At 41.9% G+C, this 22147-nt stretch overlaps 1 protein-coding gene, 1 non-coding gene and 1 pseudogene across 4 annotated transcripts in view; 1 reads left to right on the plus strand and 2 right to left on the minus strand.

Moving 5' to 3' along the window:
- MCTP1 (multiple C2 and transmembrane domain containing 1) overlaps positions 1 to 22147 on the minus strand; it is a 721660-nt gene that overhangs the window by 642774 nt on the left and 56739 nt on the right. Inside the window, exon 3 of one of the 3 annotated variants that reach the window (XM_086413162.1) lies at positions 16177 to 16356. The exons of the other annotated variants lie outside the window; for them this stretch is intronic. Within the exon in view, the coding sequence (XP_086269288.1) occupies positions 16177 to 16260 (84 nt within the window). The 5' untranslated portion in view covers positions 16261 to 16356. The remainder of the gene's footprint in view (positions 1 to 16176; positions 16357 to 22147) is intronic. 3 annotated transcript variants of the gene reach the window in all.
- Positions 4281 to 4802, minus strand: LOC147369984 (mitochondrial import inner membrane translocase subunit Tim17-A pseudogene; annotated as a pseudogene).
- Positions 11729 to 11800, plus strand: TRNAR-CCU (transfer RNA arginine (anticodon CCU)). The gene has a single exon. It is a non-coding gene; the product is annotated as a tRNA-Arg (tRNA).

Below are 22147 nucleotides of genomic sequence, written 5' to 3' on the forward strand. Positions count from 1 at the left end.
CCATCACCAACTCCCAGAGTTTACCCAAATTCATGTCCGTTGAGTCAGTGATGCCATCCAACCTTCTCATCCTCTGTCGTCCCCTTCTCCTCCTGCCCTCAATCTTTCCCAGCATCAGGGTCTTTTCCAATGAGTCAGCTCTTCACATCAAGTGGCCAAAGTATTGGAGTTGCAGCTTCAACATCAGTCCTTCCAATGAACGCCCATGACTGATCTCCTTTAGGATGGACTGGTTGGATCTCCTTGCAATCCAAGGGACTGTCAAGAGTCTTCTCCAACACCACAGTTCAAAAGCATCAATTCTTCAGCACTCAGCTTTCTTTATAGTCCAACTCTCACATCCATACATTACTATTGGAAAAGTAAATTTGTTCAAAATTTACTGATGTGTGAACTGCCAGCAAGCAGTGTTTGCTTGTTGCTTGGTCCACTGTTGAGGGTGTTGTTTTAATTTCCACTTGAGGGCAGTGCTTTCTTCAGCGGGGGTGGGACCAACTCATGTTTCAGTCATTATGTAAGAGGTCACGTGTGGACACTTGATGTAACTGGTGCCATACTCCTGACTTATCCGAACTATATCTCAATATGCCTTAAACCTCCTGACTTGACTGACCTGCCTTTGGCTTTTCATCCCTGGTTTGGAGCAGGCCCTTGCTTACATTGGATCATAGTATAGAAGTGGCTGTTTTCCTTGAAGGACTCCACTGCCTGAGATAGGATGTTCTGCCATTAACCCAAAGGAGCCCACAGGCCATCTTCATTCCTTCTCATCCTGACATGTGCCTTTTATTCCATCCCATAGACTCAATAAGATCACAGCAAGCAGTCAGCCCATCTCTCAGCCTGAACCTTCCCTAGGCACAGTCAGACACCAGTCTGTCATGTCCTCTGCATGAAAGGGGATGTATAATCATATTTTCCATGTGATCCCAGGAAGCCTTAAAAACCCTCCTGACTGCCCTGCAGGAGAAGTACCCTCACACACGCACACACACACAAACCTTGTCCCCTTGAAGCATCCGTTTCCAAGGAAATCCTTCTCACAAATTCTTCTTGATCCCCAACAAATGGACCCATTTTTACCCTTGAGGTGGATGAGATGTGTTAGAATCAGGTAACTGAATTTAGGATTTTAACTTGGAAATTCCTATAGGATGCTCTGCTTCACAGATCATAGCGTTATCTGAAATCTATCCCCAGAGGGTTCAGCCAAAAATTCCATTTTAATTTCCTGTTCCCACCAAGGACGTATGGCTAGCTTTACATAGCAACACCAAAGCCTCATAAAGTCATCGGGACAAAAAAATTAGAAGGTTCTTTACCAAGCACATTTAGAACAACAACCCTTCTTCTTGTCTCCCAAGGAGAACAGTCAGGTCACGACCACCCTGTGCTCTATTTCTCATCTCTAAGGTTACATGCCTTTTTTGGGAAAGCTTGCCAAACAGCATTACCTTGACTCATTCTAACACAGAACCACCTTGGCTGCCTGAAATAACTCCCTCTTTGATCTACCTTAATAGAGTTAGATTCCATCTCCCAAAGAATGCTCCATGTGCTGCAGACTGAACAGTCATGAAAGCTCAGTCCAACAGAATTTATTTATGCATAAAGATAAGTTACCTTTCTGCTCTAGGGTTTGGTAACCTGAACTATGAATCTTGGCATTTGTGTCTTCTAAGAAACAGAAACAGAACAGATAAATCCGTTGTCTGACATTATTTGAGGCATGGATTTTCTAAATACTGATAGAGGCAATAATTTTGAATTGTAAAAATATTGTAAAAATTGTAAACATATTGTAAAAACCTAGCAATTGTAAAAATAATGAATGCTTATCTCTTTAAGAATCAGTACTGAGCAGGATATAGAACAGTGCTTTAAAAGGCACTTGAGTCCCACTATATAAATTGTCCATAATTAACATCAGGGAAACATCAGTTCAAACATTTTTCTGTACAAAAAAAAAAACCACACAAATATAAAGATAGCTAGTTTAAGTAGCTAGATAGAAAAATGAAGAGCACTATCCCATTATTTTTTTTAAAAACAAGCATAAAATCTAATGTAACATCAAATACTCCCATGCTTCTTTCTAAGAACCGGGTATTTTACCCTCCATTTCATTTACTTGTGGAAACATCAGGGCTCTGATTTGTCTCTAAGGAGAAAAAGCACACAAACCACAATCTCCTTCAGAGAGTGCAGGGAAGGAGCCAGATGAGAAATCCAAGGTGGATTTCTGAAATTTTCAGAAGAGCCCTGGCATATCCTGGAGCAGATGGAGACCAGGGGAGACTGAGAGCCGAGAATGGTTGGACACAGGAGGAAGTTCGTTGGTTTGTTAGCTTGAACATGGAGAAAGTACAAAGAGATTTGACCTCTCACTCTCCATTTGCCAACTTTTGAGTTGTGGTCTTGTTTTACTGATTGCATTACTTATATGAAAGATAAGATTTTGTCGGTGACTATCCATGGCCCTATTTTCAACAGGAAACATTTGCCCGATGCTCCATCAGGCTCTGGATACACAGAGATGAATCCAAGACCAGCTGTGTACTCAAGATATTTCCAGTTCCATGGAAGCAGCAGCTCATCACTGAACAACGACAGTGAGAGGTTGGCAAGTCCAAAGGTTAATCATTCACAGAGGGTTAACAGGACAGCAATAGCAACAGGGAAGTGTCTTGGGCGGAGTCCCTCTAGGCAGATGGAGTGGCGTGTGCAAAACATATGGGAAATGATAATACGTGATTTACTTCTGGAATGGGAACTGGTTCCACAGGCAGAGAAGGCTGCTTGGTCAACATCCCTGCTTGAGTTTGCCGACTCTCATGTACATGCCTATGCTGCTGCTGCTAAGTCACTTCAGTCATGTCCGACTCTGTGCGACCCCATAGACGGCAGCCCACCAGGCTCCCCTGTCCCTAGGATTCTCCAGGCAGAAACACTGGAGAGCTGAGTGACAAGATGGGAAATGTCTGTGAGGGCTTACCCAGGTACCCATCAAGTAACTGTGACATCCTGAGCCCATCTTGGTATTTAGGTTAAATGTGCTCCACAGAGAAAACCATCTCACTTTCTTGTCTAATTCCTCAAAGAAATTGCATGCTTTCTGTGTGCAGGATTCTCTAGTCAACCGAAAACAATCCACTCTCTTCCTCGGCCACTGTTAGACCTATGCCATTAATCTCTTCATTGGCTCCTACTTGGAGCATCCAAAGGAGCAATGCTTTCATTGTTTTTATGGGAAATTTTCAAATCAAATGGGCCTTGAAGATATCCTTGCATAATCTTTGGAACACTTTTCTAAGAATTCTGGAAAGGGAGCAAAAAAAAAAAAAAAATACAAAATCCTTACAAGAAATGCCTTCCCCTAGCCAGGTTATTTTCTCCAGGCTGGTTCTTCTAGACCATCAGCAACTCCTGGAACTTGTTCGAAACGTAATTTCTCCAGTCCCACGCCTCCCCCCAACTGACTGAATCAGGACCTCCCACAGGGGCTGGGGGGAGTGTCACTGTTCTAAAAGGCTCAGGTGATTCTGATTCCGGCTCAAATTGTACAACCATCATTCTAGAGACATTAAGTAAAGCCTGGAAAAACCCACAAACCTACACATGTTCTCATATAAGACTTCCAGTTTTGTTACAAAAATGTTTATCGTTTAAATGTACTTCTTGGGATCATTGCACAAACCCCTTATACTGACAATATCTTACTTCAGGCAGTCACAGTCACAGAGTCACCAGAGAGGTGCCTCAAGGGTCTTCTGTCTCCTCCAAACCTCTTCTTTAAAAAAAATAATAATAAAAGGCAATTTTCAGGCTTTTTTTTTTTTTACACTGTCTGACTAACAGAACAAAACCAGGCAGAGAAGTCCCCCTGGAAATGATGGTCATGCTTCATTGCTTTTAGTCCTTCATTCCTAAGGACTTCTTGTATTTCCTTTTATTAACACTTTAAACATTTATTTTGATCACAAACGCAATCCAAGTGAGAATAAATGAATTTATTGTCTTTTAAGGCCTCCCCCTGTGCATGCGTGCTAAGTCACTTCAGTGGTGTCTGACTCTGTGCGACCCCTTAGCCCACCAGGCTCCTCTGTCCACGGGATTCTCCAGGCAAGAATACCGGAGTGAGTTACCATTTCCTCCTCCAGGGGATGTTCCCAACCCAGAGGCCAAGCCCGGGTCTCTTGTGTCTCCTGCATTGGCAGGCAGGGTCTTTACCACTAGTGCCACCTGGGAGTACCCGTGTTCCTTTAAATAGAAAAAGGTGCTCAATGTCTTCTGAGAAAGTTCTGTTGGAATTGTTTATAGTCTCCAAAAGATGAGGATGGTAACTGGGCTGAAGGCACCTGGGAGGGATCTGCAGCAAACAGGACCATTTGGAAATCGTGCTGAAGCAAATCTTATCAACAAGATACCAGCTGATTCAGTTAGAGCTCGGAGAACGCTACCCATCAACATGGACTCAACCACAGTCGTTGGGCCGTTGCCTGCTGCCAGAACAGCTCCTTGGGATGGAGTTCCAGGGACCTTCTTTCCCTCTGACTTGAACCATATTGCAGTCAGTCACAGAAAACAGACCTCCCCAAACTGCAAAGCTGGCTCCCAACTGAGGAGCTCTGGTTTTAAGAGCGGTCAAACTTCCTCATAGTCTGTGGTTAACTCCCACCAGAAAACTGCAAAAACCTTTGAACGCTTGAAAGGTTACCACCCCCCATGGCGCCTACTGTAAAGGCCCCACCACAGTCATCCTCAAAGTGCCAGGGTCAGGGCTCATGCCCATGCTCTTCCATCTCGACTCTGTGGCACCGAGATGCCAGGCCCAAGCCTCTCCTTTATTGATGGGAAGACTGCACTCCAGGGAGGCCAGGGAACTTGTCCAAGGATAGTCCCAGAGCTGATCAGCAGAAGACAAGTCCAGTCTCCAGTCTGAACACAAAATGCAAGGTCTGTGCACATATATTAACATACCTGCACGAATACATCCAGTTCCTCTAGCAAAAACCAGGGAGTCAAAGAATGGAATGGATTATAGTGAAAACAGTTCTATGGCATTTGTTTACTATGACTTCATCTTTATTCTGCTCATCTACTGCCTGGACATAAACACACACAGTCTCACTTTTCCTTAACTTGTCAGGATCTTCAGTTCTTTCTTTTAACTAAAAATTATCAAAGATTATAACTGTACAATACTGAGAGGTATAGAACAAAATACAATTATTGGAGGACAATTGCTCTACAATACTCTGCCACAATATTTTTCTTAATGGCAAAGTAATACACATCTATTAAAATTGGGTAAAGAAGACAAAAATCAACTGTAATTATATGATAAGTGCCATTAACATTTCAGTGCTGCATGTATGTATAAATGTGTGTGTACAGACAATATTTATATAGAATAGTGTGTGTTGTGCTGTGCTGTGCTTAGTCACTCAGTTGTGCCCAACTCTTTGTGACCCCATGGTTGTGACGCCCCTGTAACCCACCAGGCTCCTCTGTCCATGGGCTTCTCCAGGCAAGAATACTGGAGTGGGTTGCCATGCTCTCCTCCAGGGGATCTTCCCAACCCAGAGATTGAACCCAGGTCTCCCATATTGCAGGTGGATTCTTTACCATCTGAGCTACCAGGGCAGCCCATAGAACAGTATACATACATGTAAAGAGAAAGAATATACATATGGAATGTATTTATGTGGATTGTATAATACATAGAATTTATATCTTGGGTTTTTTTTTTTTTTTCACTTAACATTTCTTTACTGAACAAAATCACTACTTTAGGGATTCATTTGTATTTCATCAGAACCCATTTTTTAAATTTTCTTACATTTTTACATTTGTTTCCAGTGTTCTGCTCTTGTAAATAGGAAGGAGGATAATATGACGTTTCAATAAAATGCAGGAAAACAGCACTGTGTAAGCAGCTCAATGTGGAGTGCCAAAGAAGGACTCTTGGCAGCTAGAGACCTGAACACTGGACCCCTATCGAGATACCAAGATGGGGAGGAGGAATATTCTTGGGCATGTGGAAATCTCTAAGGAAAACTGACCACCCACAAGTGTTCCTGAGCATAGTCCTGCATACAGATATGGCAACTCAGGAAAGAATACATAGGCTCATCCAAGACCAACACGTCGCTCACCTCCCTGTGTTGCATAACTCAGAGAGACAAACTGCTCTTGCAGAAGACTTCAGTCAAGAGCTCATTTATTTGGAAAGGACAATCAACAATCAATTCAATTAAGACATCTTCAGAGAATTCTTGAAAGATAATATACCCTTTTTCTTTTTACAATACTGTTTCAAGTATACAGCAAAGTGATTTGTTTTCGTTCTTTTTTTTCCAGACTATTTTCCATTATAGGTTGTTACAGATACTGAATATAGTTCCCTGTGCTGTACAGAAAATCCTTGCTCCTTGTCTATTTTATATATAATGGTGAGTATCTGTTAACCCCATATTCCTAATTTATCCCTCTCCCCTTATACACCTTTTTTCTAAATATTCTTAATAAACACCTATTGTTTACTCTCATCTGATTAAAGCCCCCTCTTTTTTTTTTTTTGACTCAGTGCAAAAACTTGTTCTCAGATAGTGATAGATGACCTATTTATACCATATTAAAATGAAAAATATATTGCTTCTAGCCTAAAAGGCTATGTTTAGGTTGCTCAGCTGAAACGTCTACTAGTTATAAAATATTTATAAAGTAATTTTCCCATGTGTTGCCCTTTCAACAAGTTTTCCATCATAGTGTTATGATAGTGTTTGGGTAGGAACTACTTTTATATTTTACTAGTTCAATCATTTTCCCAAGTAAACAGTAAGCTTTTCTTAATTGTTCCTTTCTCAACCTGATAATAATTTCATCCAAATTTTAGCAAATCTTTCAACACTTCTGTTTTGAGTGATCTTTTTCTAATTCAAATATCATTCTGATCTTCAAAGTACTACTTTAATTTTCATATTTGCCTTTTTAACTCTTTTCTTGTTTATAGCATTTCTAAGACTGGTCTCATTTTAGACTTTGGATTTTAAAGTAAAGTGAAAGTGTTAGTTGCTCAGTCATGTCTGACTCTTTGCGACCCCATGGACTGTAGTCCACCAGGCTCCTCCATCCATGGAATTTTCCAGGCAAGAATATTGGAGTGGGTTGCCATTCCCTTCTCCAAGGGATCTTCCCAACCCAGGGATCGAACTCCAGTTTCCTGCATGGCAGGGACATTCTTTACCATCTGAGCCACCAGGAATTTTAAATGTCTTTTCAAAGAGAAGATTCACAAAGATGCAACCTTGCAGAGCTCCAACGAATTGAGAAAATGGTTCTTTTCTGAAAGGCCATATATTCCAACCATAGACACCACTGACCTCTAAAAGAAATGTCAGGGAAATTCCTTTCTGAGCTTTTCACTGGGATTTTTCTCAGAAGGAAATTTTCTGAAGCAGTAGTTCTGAAAGTATGTTCTCTCATTTCCTTAGGATGATAATAATTGCTTCCCAATTGAAAATAAAATGAGATTACCTGGTTACATGACTTTTGGAAATACTAAAGTTAAACAAAGTTAAGCAGTTCCAGCTGCTAAGGTATAAACTGAAGAAGGAGCAAAGGGAAACTGTTTTTTAAACTTACTTGACCATTAACTCTCTTCTCAAGGAAAAATGATTAAATGTCTCAGTGGAGAATTTGAAGCCACTGATGCTTCCAGAGTAAATCGTCTCTGTCTCCATGTCCTGCCCCAGTTACCTACACAGCTTCTTACTGACTGTTGTCCAGATTCTGCTACCTATTCACGTCTGTATCCTCCATGGATTTCCATCAACAGGTATTCACCCTATGTATTGGAAAGCCTTTTCTATAGTGAAAGAAGGTAAATGTTTTATTTTCTAATTCCTGCAAAAGGACAGGTAGCTGCCCCTTGCATGTTCCATGATACTATTTATCTCCTCGTACATTTCCTCCAGGTGTCTTTCCCACGTGTACAGAAGATCCAACCAGTCCATCCTAAATGAGATCAATCCTGAGTGTTCATTGGAAGGACTGATATTGAAGCTGACACTCCAATACACTGGCCACCTGATGCAAAGAACTGACTCATTTGAAAAGACCCTGATGCTCAGTCGAGGGCAGGTGGAGAAGGGGATGACAGAGGATGAGATGGTTGGATGGCATCACCGACTCAATGAACATGAGTTTGGGTGGACTCCAGGAGTTGGTGATGGACAGGGAGGCCTGGTGTGCCATGACTGAGCGACTGAACTGAACTGAACTGACACTTATTTTGAGTTAACATCAGTGGAGTTTTTTTCCTACAGAATTTCATTGCCTCACACATCATTATTTTCAAATAATGACTTCTTCTAATAGGAACTATGGAAAAGTTAAATGAACAGCCAGCATCCTCCCACGGCAGAGGAGAAATCTATTCCACAGCAAGGCCTCTACTACCTCATATTTCTAATCCCTGCACCTCATATTTCTAATCCCTTTATCTCTGTCTCCTGAACCAGAATGCAGGTTTGCTGGCTTCCTGATTAGTGTGATCTAGAACCTCAACAGTAACAGCTGTCCTCCTTTCTCTGAATCAAGGGACCCTGGAATCTAAAATGAGAGGAAAGTACATCTCCTACGCAAACCATGCTTTTCTGATTTGCTTCCATTGTTCCTCCCTTGCCTTGCCCTGGATAGAAATACTGTGTCCAAGACAGCTTCACTTCCTGCAAGGTCCTAACCACCAGCCAGCATCAGATTCCACAGGACTCCAGGGTAACCGAGATTCCCCAAGACTAGAGACCTTCCCTGCAAAAGTCAGGAAAATCCTGGACAAACTGAGGTTGGTCACTCTGTTCTCAGATTAACCATGTCAACAGCAGTCTTTCCTGGTAAGGGCAGGGAGTCATGGTAGCAGAACCTCCTTTCGTAAGATTCTCACTTCAAAGTGCTTGCCTCTAGGGAACTGGTAACCAGCTGGAGCCAGGCCAAGACAATGACCCATAGAGAGTCTGGCTCCTCACTCCCTCTCTCCTCCCCTTCAACATCCCTAACTTCCCAATGAAGCCTCCTCTTACCATCACTACATCCTTCAATCCTTGATCACAGAATGCCCTGTCTTCATTTTTATTTCCTGTATCATACCTTATTGACATTGCATCCTAGTTAAGAGAGTCACCTAGAGACTTCATCCCCCTTGAGTCTGAACAGAACCGGCAGAATCAGATGCCCCCTGAGGACAACTGGCACATCCATCTCCTTGCAATGATGCCAATGCTCTTTCTACCTGGTTGATATCTGTAACCAGTTGGGTTCATAAACCTTCCTGGTCTGGTGCAGTCCTTCCAGAATTATCTGGTTGACTCAGAGCTTCCTTAATCCACCTTTCCGCATTTACACAAATAACTGCCCATATTCTTTCTTTCAAGAGTGCATACAGAATAGAGAAAACTGAAGGCACACATATGTCAGCTTCGCCCTCTTCATTTCTTTCTCCCTTACAATAGGCCTCTCGGGCTAGAAGCAGTCATAGGTTCACACTGCAAGAGCATGATTCCAAGAGGACAAGTCACGGTTCTTCAGTCAACGAGACAAAGAGTCTTAAAGGTCAATGAAAGTTGCCACATGGAAAATGGATCTGGGTTCACATTCCGAGGGCTGCTTCTCCTGTTCCCCATGGCGTGTGGGATCTTAGTTCCCCGACTGGAGATCAAACCTGCATTGGAAGGCAGATTCTTAGCCATTGGACCACCACGGAAGTCCTGAGGCAAGAAAGATGGGTTTATATGAAAAGAAGTGATATGCGGAAGCTCTTTCATGAAGACTTCAATCTACATTTTCACTCATTTATTAACACTTCAAGCCATGTTCAAATGGTCTGTAATTAAATTGCTCTGTGTTCTCACTTTAAGAGCTCTTTGGTTACTTGGAACACTTTCATTCCACAAAACTTGAAAGTCTAAAGTAGGAATTTTTTCCAAAGATGTTTGACTTAGCATTCTAAGGAGTCACCCGGGATCTCATTGTTTTTGTTGTCTGCTTTGCCTTTCACGGTTTTGTTTCATCCTAAGACCGGAGTCATTACCCCTGACAAAATGTGGTATTTGTCCCAAAGTAAATCGTGTGAAACCCTCAGGGCTTGCTTCTTGATCCTCCCTAGTGTCCAGCTCCTACATCTGCGCTCCGATCTGTTTCACAAGCATAGCTCAGTCACAAAACCCTGACTGCTCACTGTTTTCCAAAGACAGACAAGCAAAAATACTATTCTTTCCAAGCATTTAGTGAATCTAGTAACAGTTGAAGATTTGCAGTCAAAAGAGGGACCGCCTAAAGCCCTAAACGGTTCACTCCCTTTAAGCGATGTTGCCTCCTCCCTCTCCTACACACATCTCACAATTCTCTTCCCTCCGGGAGTAAACGTCTTCACTGGCTTCCTTCCCAGTGGCTCTTCCCTGCCTCTCTGAAGCCAGGGCACTAGTAGACAGGCCCCCCAGTGGAGAATAGAGGCATTTTTCTTTAATAAGTGCTTGGCTCTATCTTAAGACATACTCACCACACTCAGTCTGGGAGGGGACCTCTGCAGAGACCGAGGCCTGGGGAGAGGCAACGCCATCCCCAGCCCTCCCACCAGCTGTGGAAGCACTCCTGGCCCTTCCACTGTGGTGGTGTCCTGCCCAGATGGTAAAGAGCACTTTGCTGACAAAGATCCATCTAGTCAAAGCTATGGTTTTTCCAGTAGTCATGTACAGATGTGAGAGCTGGACCATAACAAAGGCTGGGCACCAAAGAACTGATGCTTTCGTACTGTGCTGCTAGACAAGACTCTTGAGAGTTCCTTGGATAGCGAGGAGATCCAACCTGTCCATCCTAAAGGAAATCAGTCCTGAATATTCATTGGAAGGAGTGATGCTGAAGCTGAAGCTCCAATACTTTGGCCTCCGGATGTGAAGAGCCGACTCATTTGAAAAGACCCTGATGCTGGGAAAGATTGAGGTCAGGAAGAGAAGGGGGCGTCAGAGTATGAGATGGTTGGATGGCATCACTGACTCAATGGACATGAGTTTGAGCAAACTCTGGGGGATGGTGAAGGACCAGGAAGCCTGGCATGTTGCAGTCCACAGGGTCGCAGTGTCGGACACAACTTAGTGACTGAACAACAATGACAACAAACTCCAAATTCACTATTTGGATGACTTTCTGCAGTCTCCATCACTTGGTCAGTGCCGTGGCTATACATTTTCAGTGCTATCAGGTAAATATCTTGTTCTCTTTCAATTTGCACACATTGAGAAACTGCATTATTAAACAGTTTTATTACTTAAATGTACAGTTGTATTTATTTCTAGAACACAGTAGGCAAGGAATTACCCACTGAAATTCCCAAAGATTTTGCTGAAGAAAATGTAAAACAAATAAGTAAATACATACTCTGTGTGTGTGTGTTCAGTTGTGGACTGTAACCCGCCAGGCTCCTCTGTCCATGGGATTGCCCAGGCAAGAATACTGGAGTGGGTTGCCATTTCCTTTCTCCAGAGGCTATTTCAGACCCAGGGATCAAACCAAATACATACTAGACCTTCATAAATAAATCCATTCCTCCAACTTTCTTCAAAGTAGTTGAAGACTTTCCTTATAACTATCTTCAATCTCCTTCTTCAATTTTATTTACACCATAAATCTTAGTATTGAGACTTGAGGTTTTTAAAGAGAGTTTACACGGACTTCCCTGGTGGTCCAGTGGTTAAGATGCTGTGCTCCTAATGCAGGGGCACAGGTTCAACCCCTGGTCAGGGAACTAAGATCTCCATGAGTCACAGCAAAACCAAAACAAAGAAACAAAAAAAAAGGAATTTACCAAAAAAAGGTTACCAAAAACTTCAATCCCATCCACCCCCCATAAGAGAGTCCATGCAACAAATTTGAATTGCATTTCTGAGTCCATGTGATTGGCCCACAGCAGTGAATGCTACTCTGCTCCTCAGCGTTGGCTAAAACCAAAGTGACTGGACCCTCTAAGGGACTTAGTGACAGCGAATGAAGAGTGCATGTGAACACCAGCTCTGTGGCTTTCAGCATGAACCAAGATGGAAAGAAGGGTCTCAATGACAACATAAAGCTGTCCAAATGTTGGGGAATGAGGATAAGAAATTACCCACTTGGGCCATTTCATAGCCTAAATTTCACTGTTTCTAACCAAGAGCAATTTACAGTTAGATGCATGATGAAGCCACTTCTTTAAAAAATAATTTAGTCATCAGCATAATTAAAATAAATGACAGAATAAAGCCATAATGAAATTTAGCCCAAAATTGCCTTTAGAGAGACTATAACAAGCAACTGGAGAGTCGCCTGATTCAGAAATAATGGTGTTTGTTTTATTAACTGGTACGTATTGTTCTGCCTGACCTATGTTTGACACAGTAATGAGAAAGGGAGTGGAGAGAGATAAATATGGACAGAGCACGGAACTCTGTCTCCATGACATCAAGTCAAGAACTGCCTCCTTCTCCATCTTTCGCCACCATCTGGAAGAGGCTTATGGAAGAACTAAGCCGATCTCAACTTCTGTACACAGCTCTGATGACTCTGATGACATTTCCTTGAGTGACATCTTGTCCCCTGCAGAGCCAATTTTGCCTCTCCATTACTTTCCAGTCCATAAGTGGCCCCATAGAATAAATCATCTGAAATCTACAAGTCATCACAGACAGGAGAGAGGTGAAGTCTACAGTGATAAGCACCAATGTCTCCGTGGAAAATTTTTAAAACTCACTGAAATAAATAAAAGTGCTTTTGTCTTACAAATATTATTTGTATGTAGTTTACCATTATAAACTGCATCCATTTTAGTATATAGTCAATAATATTATGACAACTTGATATGATGGCAGATGGAACTGGACTTACTGTGGTGCTTATCCCATAATGTATAAAAATATTAAATCAGTATATTGTATACCTAAAACTAATATAATAATGTCTGTCAAGTATAACTTGGTAAAAAAAAAATGCAACCATTTTAAGCATACAGTTCAATATAGTTTGATAGATGCTACCCACCAAGGAAATCAGCACAATCAAGACAGAAAATTTCTACCATTCCAGAAAGCTCCCTTGTGCCCTTCCCTGTAAATGCCCACTGGAAGTATTTTTTATTTTTTAAGTCAAAGAACATCTATTTGAACATTTTAAAGTTGAGGTAGTATAAAAAAGAATCTGTTCACTTGCCAGAAACAACATTCAGATCTTCAATTCTAACATAAAATCAGATAACACTTCTCTGAGTATAGTGGTAACACCAACTAGCTACTAATGAGAAGACATTGCCACAGAGCTCTCAAACCTGGCTAACATGAAGTTTAACATTCCTCAAAAAAATCTGAGTAGGAAAGAGGCGTTTTAATCTACTTGACATTTTCTGAAGATACATAGATCTCCTACCAAGGCTCCATGGTAGGTAGTTCACATGAGTGAGAGGGCTGAGGGAAGGAAGAAGCAAAAAGGAAAAGGAAAAAAAAGACTTCACTTGAAAAATATATCATTTATGCACTTTTGTTGTAGAAGTGTATATGCATAAATATGGAAATTGAATTTAAAATATAAGAAATAACTACAGAGACTCCTCAATTCTTAAAAAAAATGTTAGACATCTCCTAGTGAATCCTCTTCAAGACATTTATTTTTGCTGTCAGATCAAATAATGCTGTCCTCCACCTTAAAAAATAAACATGGACTAAAGTCTGAAACAAATTATTGACTGATGGAAATTGAGTCTGAGACCTAGAGTGAAAAGTGCTTCCTCATCCTGAAGCTGAATATTCTGCTCTGAAAGTGCCTCCCTGTCGGCTTCTCTAGGGATCAATCGCGGATCAGACAGGAACCTTCTCTGCTGCTTTCTAAGAGACGTGGGAATTGAACAAGTCAGGAACTCAACCACAATTCCTCATCTCAAATCCCATACCCAGATCTGGCCGGTGGAAGCTGTGAAGGCATTCTGGAATTAGCAGGCATTTTTCAGCCTGCTCACTTCAAAGAAGCCTGCAGCCAGGAAATTTGTGATTTCTAGCATGATTTCTTAACAAAATGCAAAAGCTGGTGCACACCATTAGAAAAGGAAAGTAGGACTGAAATTTTATCTCCAAACTGACATCAGTAAGGAAATCGGGGGAGAAAACAATTTTACAACACAGGAACAGTTGTCTCAGTCTTTTTTCAAATATAAAAGCAATTCATATTAATACGAATACAGTAAACCAGAAAGAAGGGAAAAAATTATGCATAATCCTCCAAAAAGCTGTTAAAACTTGGATAAAATTCTTTTTGGAATTTGTCTTAACATAGTTGAAATCAAACTATATGTAACATTCTGTCTCAATTTTCCACTGAACATTGTAAATATACATTTTACGTATCATCAGTAATCATTTATAAACACTATTTTTAATGGTAGTCCTAATTCAGTTCTATAGAATAATACTCTTAGCATTTCTCTCATATTGGACAATTAAAACAAATACCAATTTTTAGTTATTTTAGCACCATGACGAACGTGTTTATAAGTTTTTTTCTATATTTTTGGATAGTTCCCCAGAATATATTTTAAGATGTACAAATTCTACATTTGGGTATAGAAATTTTATGTCTCCTGTTACACATTTTCAATTTGCCTTGCAAAAATATAATTTTTTTCAGGGCAGTTTAGCAATGTGTATCAAGATTCTCACAAATATTCCCACCCTTTGATCCATTATTTTCTTAGAGAACAGAGGTATATGAAATGATTTTATATAAAATTTTATCACTGTATTATCATTACTAAAAAGTTGGCCACAACCTAAATATGCAAAAATGAAGAAGCAGTTAAATAGAATTATGGTTAGCCAATTATTAAAATCCTATTTTTTAAAAAATATGTAATACCAGGTAAAATATCAAATATAACATACCATGAAGACTAAATGGAGAAGTCAGCATATAAAATTATACATATAATATGATCTTCAGTACACACACACACATACATGTATATGTTCATAGAAAAAAGGCTAAAAGCCCATCAAAGTGTACAATGATTATTTCAGATGATGAATAATAAGGATTATTATAATAACAATTTCAGAGAAGGTAACTGTATAAGAGTTCTGCTTGGCTACACCTCTGCTTTCCTCTACAATTGCACTCAGCATGCTTCATCTTTAATGCGTATGCCTGTGGACTTGCTGTACCTTGCCTTTTAGAATATCAGAGGACTTTTTTATGTTTTACTCATTGCTATATATCTAGAAAAGAACTTAGAAATCACCCAAGAAATGTTTGAACGCTTATGTGACTGACAGAGTAAATGAGGAATTGAACGATTGAATGAATTCAGCAGAAAGCTTGAAATGTCTAAAACACAAGGTGACTGGCAAGGGGCAGAAGAGACGCCATAAAGAAGGGCAGGGTGCAGGAAAGGATGAAGATCTATAGAGACTTCAAAGATAAGCAGCTTGGCAAGATAGAAAGAGCACAGACTTCAGTCAGCCACACTGCTGTATGACTTTCAGAAGGTTCCTCAACTTGTACCTATATAATGGGATACTATGCTCATTTAGTTGTTATGAGAATTAACTGAACTATAAACATAGAAATTCACATACACCATGCCCTGCACGTGGTAGGCATTCAGTAAATGTTTTCTCATCCCCTAAGGTTCCAGTTTGGACTATTTATTTTTATGCCTATGAAAAGCTGACCACAAATTTCTAGGGGGAAAAAAAGTACACTGGACAAAACTATTTTCACTTTAACTTTTAAAAAGATAGCCAAGCTATTTGCCCAAGAAGAAGGGCAAAGGGAAGATGCCCAAATGCTCACAAGGTTAGGCATCCTAGCCATAAGAGGATATGACTATGCAGCACACACTGAGGGAATGGGCCCCAGAGGTAAGCTTTGCACAGAACAGAACCTCATATATCTTAATGGTGAGACATAAAGGTATTCCCAGAACATGGAAAAACTTCCCTTGTGAATTTCATTACCCTCTCTACTGACAAAACCAACACATACAATATTAAATTCTGTCCTAGAGCCATTTGGCTAAATGTGTAGACATCTAGGGCCAAAAATACATTCATTGATTTGGGGATTAGAATCTATTTATACGCTTTTCAAACAGATATTTCTGTTCACCTTGAAGCTCTGATGCTGGCGTGAGGCTGGAAGGTTGGGGACACTGGTCTCACCACACGACAAAAACAGGCTCCTGGAGGTCATTGGAGCAGCAGGCCCTGAGCCTGGAGAGCCGACGCCCTCGGAATGTGGAACTCAGGTTTTTGAAAACAGGCTGCTGAATGCAGGAGGCGCACGCACCTGGCAGAGCAAGAAGCGTCCTTTCAGCAAAAGAGATTTTTACAGAGAAATGAGGGAAATAAGTCATGCGACTAGAGCAGCGAGAATAAATATTCTGTGTCCAATCTCCCAGAGATTCTGTACACCGATTTAACAATGAGCACGAGGCTTTGCTTGCCTCCACAGAAACTCACGGTCCCTGGATCTGGTAGCAACACAGTAAGTTGCCACTCCGGTTGTTATTGTTTTTGAATGATAAGTTTACCTACCCTTTGTCATTAACAGCCACAGTAGTTTTTTTTAAGTCATTGTGTTTTGTTTGTCCTGGACCCTGTTTGCACATGTGAAAACATGTGGCAGACTCTATACAAAGATGAATTCACATCTCCAGAGTGTATTTTTCCCTTGGCATTTTATTCCACTGCAAATTACCAAAGTTGATATATTTTAATGCACTGCAGTTCTTAATTTGGTGAGTCAATTGACTTGGCTGGCATTAGCCAAAGACAGGTAAAGGTTGTGGGGGTTGGAGGCAAGAAACACAGCGGAGGGAGGTGGGAATTCACCTTAGAGCTGGACTGCAATTAGGTATCTGGGGAGAAGCTGTTTGTTCAGAGGTGGAGGAGACAGAAGTGGTAACAGGGAACCAGAGAAGTGACAAAGAGAGCCTTGCTAAGAGGTGGGAGGATATTTATCAAGGTATAAACACCAGATAAGCTTGACTGGAAATTGCCTGTTGGCACCTGAGGGGAGACTTCTGGTAAGGTGTGGTTCAGGCTTGGAGGAGGTGCAGATGGTAATTAGGACTCCGAGAAGTTGTTTTGAAAGGAGAAAGCTCCTCCAGCATCACTGCAGAGGAGGAAAATCCACATAGACACAGAATCTAAGATGCTGATGGATGGATAGCAGACTGGCAGGCAGGTAGACAGTTGATAGTTTACAGGAATATAGTAGCAATTTTAGAAATATCGAGGAGACTCCCCAGCCACAAGTAGGCTCCTTGTAGGTTTCACAGGAATGGACGCCACCTTTAGAAATTACATTCTTTGAGTTGTTCAGTGTGTGGTCCTTGGGCTTCTAATCAAAACAAGCTTCTTTGAAACCTGTGAGGGTGCAAACTCCTCCCAGGAGTCTACAATTTAAGAGGCTCTCCAGGCAACCTTTATACATACTGATGTGTGCAATACCTGGACTTAAGCATTGTCCCTTGTTGGATGTAAAGGCCATGCTGAATTGATTAGACACTTTCTAAGAGAGAAACTGGCTGAAAGTCAGGCAGGAAGAGGACAGGACAAGAAATGTTCAGTGATGGAGAGAGAGAGACCTTTCCTCTCTCCAAGTGTCAATAGGGACCTAGACAGTAAGAGCCCCTGGAGGTGTCTGTGGGGCTATGGAGGGGCAGGGGGGTGGTGGGGGGAGGCAAGAGAGGAGTCAGACTCTGTAGTTGCCACTCAGACCTTAGGGACCTCCAGTCTGTGCATTTTGCAAAGTTCAGGTGAGATGCCAGCTCCTCTACAACTCACACCACATTCATCCGCTGTCACCTGTATTTCTGAACTCCTTGGCAGAATTTTGTCCACATGTGTTCATGGACTTCGTTTATTCATTTATTTAACATACATTTATTGAGCACTTCGGAGAAGGCAATGGCACCCCACTCTAGTACTCTTGCCTGGAAAAATCCCATGGACGGAGGAACCTGGTAGGCTGCAGTCCATGAGGTCGCTAAGAGTCGGACACGACTGAGCGACTTCACTTTCACTATTGAGCACTTACCATGGGCCAGATACTATTCTAGACACCGTGGCAGAGGAGCAAACAAAGAGATAAAATTTTCTGCCCCCAAGAGCTAAGAATCTAGCATAGGAAACAATTAGTAAGCAAAATAAGTGCAAATTAGATAGATACATGCTAAAGAGGAAAATATAGCAGAAAACGGGAAGTGTGTATATGAGGAAACAATAAGTTTTAGAGAGTCAGGGAAGGTCTCTTTGGAAAAGTGATATTTGAATTAAGACCAGCAAAGAATCAAGGGAGTGAGCAGAGGTCCTCAGGTCCACAGAGATCTCTCCAGAAAGGAGGGCCTGAGGGCAGTTAGGACAACAGGCGAGAGGTGACCTAAAAGGAAAAGGAAATCAGGAGGACATTTCCAACGACTACCGGCTGCTGTGGCCCCGTGCTGGTTGAGTCCAGTTCAGCAGAGGACACAGCACTCTGCAGACACTCTGAGTTGGGACGGCCAGTGGCCCACAGTCACTTGTGGGTGAGTCAGAAATAGGCATATTTTTCTCAAGACCTTTCCTTGATTTTCACTTGTGAGACAGTTGGACGTTTCTTGACATCTGCCTGAAAATTCGTAAGGCAAGAGATTGAAAATTTTGCTATGCCTAACAAACATGAAAATCTACATCGGTATTCTGTGAATTTTGGGGGACTCCAAAATCACTGCAGACGATGATTGCAGCCATGAAATTAAAAGACACTTACTCCTTGGAAGGAAAGTTATGACCAACATAGATAGCATATTAAAAAGTAGAGACATTACTTTGTCAACAAAGGTCCGTCTAGTCAAGGCTATAGTTTTTCCAGTAGTCATGGATGGATGTGAGAGTTGGACTATAAAGAAAGCTGAGCACCGAAGAATTGATGCTTTTGAACTGTGGTGTTGGAGAAGACTCTTGAGAGTCCCTTGGACTGCAAGTAGATCCAACCAGTCCATCCTAAAGGAGATCAGTCCTGAGTGTTCACTGGAAGGACTGATGTTGAAGCTGAAACTCCAATACTTTGGCCATTTGATGCGAAGAGCTGACTCATTGGAAAAGACCCTGATGTTGGTAAAGATTGAAGGCGGGAGGAGAAGGGGACGACAGAGGATGAGATGGTTGGATGGCATCACCGACTCAATGGACATGAGTTTCAGTAAGCTCTGGGAGTTGGTGATGGAGAGGGAGGCCTGGCATGCTGCAGTTCATGGGGCTGCAAAGAGTCAGACACGACTGAGCGACTGAACTGAACTGAATTGCATGAATGGGGCCTCCTAGGGTTGTGAAGTACACAATAGCACACAGCAGTTCTGTCTTCACTGACCACATCTCAAGATTATTCCTTTATGCCTACATTTAAAGTAATAATCAGAGCTTCCCTGGTGGCTCAAGTGGTAAAGAGGCCACCTGCCAATGCAGGGGACATGGGTTCAATCACTGATCCGGGAAGATCCCACATGCCCTGGAGCCACTAAGCCCATGGGCCACAATTACTGAGTCCACGTGCTGCGATGACTGAAGGCCATGCCCCCAGAGCCCGTGATCTGCAAGGGAAGCCACTGCAATGAGAAGCCCATGAACCTCAATGAGAGAGTAGCCCCAGCTCGCTGCAGCTAGAGAAAAGCCCACACAGCAATGAAGGCCCAGGATAGCCAAAAATAAATGAGTAAATAAAATTATATTTAAAAATTTGTCTTCTATCTGCTTCCCTGATAGCTCAGTTGCTAAAGAATCTGCCTGCAATACAGGAGACCCCAGTTTGATTCCTGGGTTGGGAAGATTCCCTGGAGAAGTGATAGGCTACCCACTACAGTATTCTTGAGCTTCCCTGGTGGCTCAGACAGTAATGACTCTGCCTGCAATGTGGGAGACTTGGGTTCAATCCCTGGGTTGGGAAGATCCCCTGGAGAAGGGAAAGGCTACCCACTCCAGTATTCTGGCCTGGAGAATTCCATGGACTGTATATTCCATGGGGTTGCAAAGAGTCGGAAACAAATGAAAGACTTTCACTTATGCATATTAAAAAATAATACCAGAACATAATGTCATTTTTAAGTTTTTAAGGTGGAAATTGAACATCATTGGTTTCTTTACTTTAGGCTATATTCTTGGTAGCCCTAGATAAGGAGGCATTTTTGAAGATCATTGACTTCTGAGAAGGATTTTCCTACACATTTGCGCAGGCAGGAATTCAATGGTACATGTATTTTACTTGCACTTTTCTATTAAAAGACAAGCAGCCATTTACAGAACAGACAAGTTAGACTCTCATTTCATTTGGGGCCCATTTTTCTAGCAAATCCTATGGATTTGCTGAATTTAAAGAGAGAAAGAGTTGTAAGAAGTTGTTTAACAAGGTCAAATCCAGTCTTCCTCTCACACGGTCTCTCATTTCTTGGATAATTGGCACCTTGAGAAATAATCACTAATAATAGCTGCCTTTTAGTGGAGCCCCAGCCTGGCACTCAGCTGAGTACTTGAAGTGTATCATTGCACTGAATCCTCTCAACCACCTTATGAAAGCAATATTACTAGCTCCCCTTACAGATGAGAAAACTAAGGCCTGAAGAGGGGAGGTAATTTTGCCCAAAGTAAATTGCCAGTAGACTGAGAAGTCAGGGCTCTAACCTTTAACACGATACCACCTGCTGTCACTGGTGTGTCAGTCTCACTTGGCACCCTCTAAAAATGATGATGAGCGGCGTCGCCAGCACTTTAGATTGCTTGCAGACCATGAAATGGTATCTCTAAGCTTTAAGGACTTAGTGAGGGTACACCAGTGAAGCCAAAATCACGTGTGTTTTTCTCTATGGGATCAAAATTTGTCACTTCGTATTCTGAACGTCATGCACGCCCACAGAGCAAGGCAAACCAGCACCATCGAGTGAAAAGTGACTCAGCCAGTAACATCATTTCTGCTTATGAGGGCCAAGTGGTGTTAGCAAAATATGCAAATTCTAATTTTAAAAGTCAGGAAAGTATCTCAGAGCTAAAACAATCCACATCTTTTTGAAACAAGCCAAACAACCAAACAAAGCCTGTCTACCCCACCCACCTGTCACTGAAGCATTCTTTGTAATGCTCTACCTAGCATCCTGGAGGAGTTCTGTTCAGTTCAGTTCAGTCACTCAGTCATGACCGACTCTTTGCAACCCCATGGACTGCAGCATGCCGGGCTTCCCTGTCCATCACCAACTCCCAGAGCTTACCCAAACTCATGTCCATCAAGTCCGTGACACAATCCAACCATCTCATCCTCTACTGACCCCTTCTCCTCCTGCCCTCAATCTTTCCCAGCATCAGGGTCTTTTCCAATGAGTCAGTTCTTTCCATTAGGTGGCCAAAGTATTGGAGTTTCAGCTTCAGCATCAGTCCTTCCAAAGACTATTCAGGACTGATGTCCTTTAGGATGGACTGGTTGGATCTCCTTGCAGTCCAAGGGACTCTCAAGAGTCTTCTCCAACACCACAGTTCAAAAGCATCAATTCTTTGGTGCTCAGCTTCCATTAGAGTCCAACTTTCACATCTATACATGACTAGTGGAAAACCCATAGCTTTGACTAGATGGACCTTTGTTGGCAAAGTAATGTCTCTGCTTTTTAATATGCTGTCTTGTGTGGTCATAGCTTTTCTTCCAAGGAGCAAGCGTCTTTTAATTTCATGGTTGCAGTCACCATCTGCAATGATTTTGGAGCCCAAGAAGAGTTAACTGCCTTAACATACTTGGGGAAGAAGATTTGGGAGTACGGCAGCATCTCATTTCTTTGTTTAATCTGATGGAAACTGGTCTCTTCTCAAACTTTGAAGGGGAAATAAGCAGAAGGGTGTGAAATATTGGTCTAAAAATAAACCACTTCCCACCCATTGAGACAAAGAGGTGGGAAGGACCTAGAGATTTTTACTACAATGAGCATTAAGGAAAACACTTGAAGCCCCTAAACCTAGGACCTAAAGTGTGAGGACCCCCAACCCCATCGACATCACAGTTCCTTCCTGCAGTCACAATGCCGCTGGGCCACCCCAGGAAGATGCCCCAGAAACATGAAGAC

Source organism: Bos grunniens, chromosome 7 (assembly GCF_055505025.1).
Source record: "Bos grunniens cultivar Pamir isolate PY7600 chromosome 7, Bosgru_T2T1.0, whole genome shotgun sequence".
NCBI classification, from domain to species: domain Eukaryota; kingdom Metazoa; phylum Chordata; class Mammalia; order Artiodactyla; family Bovidae; genus Bos; species Bos grunniens.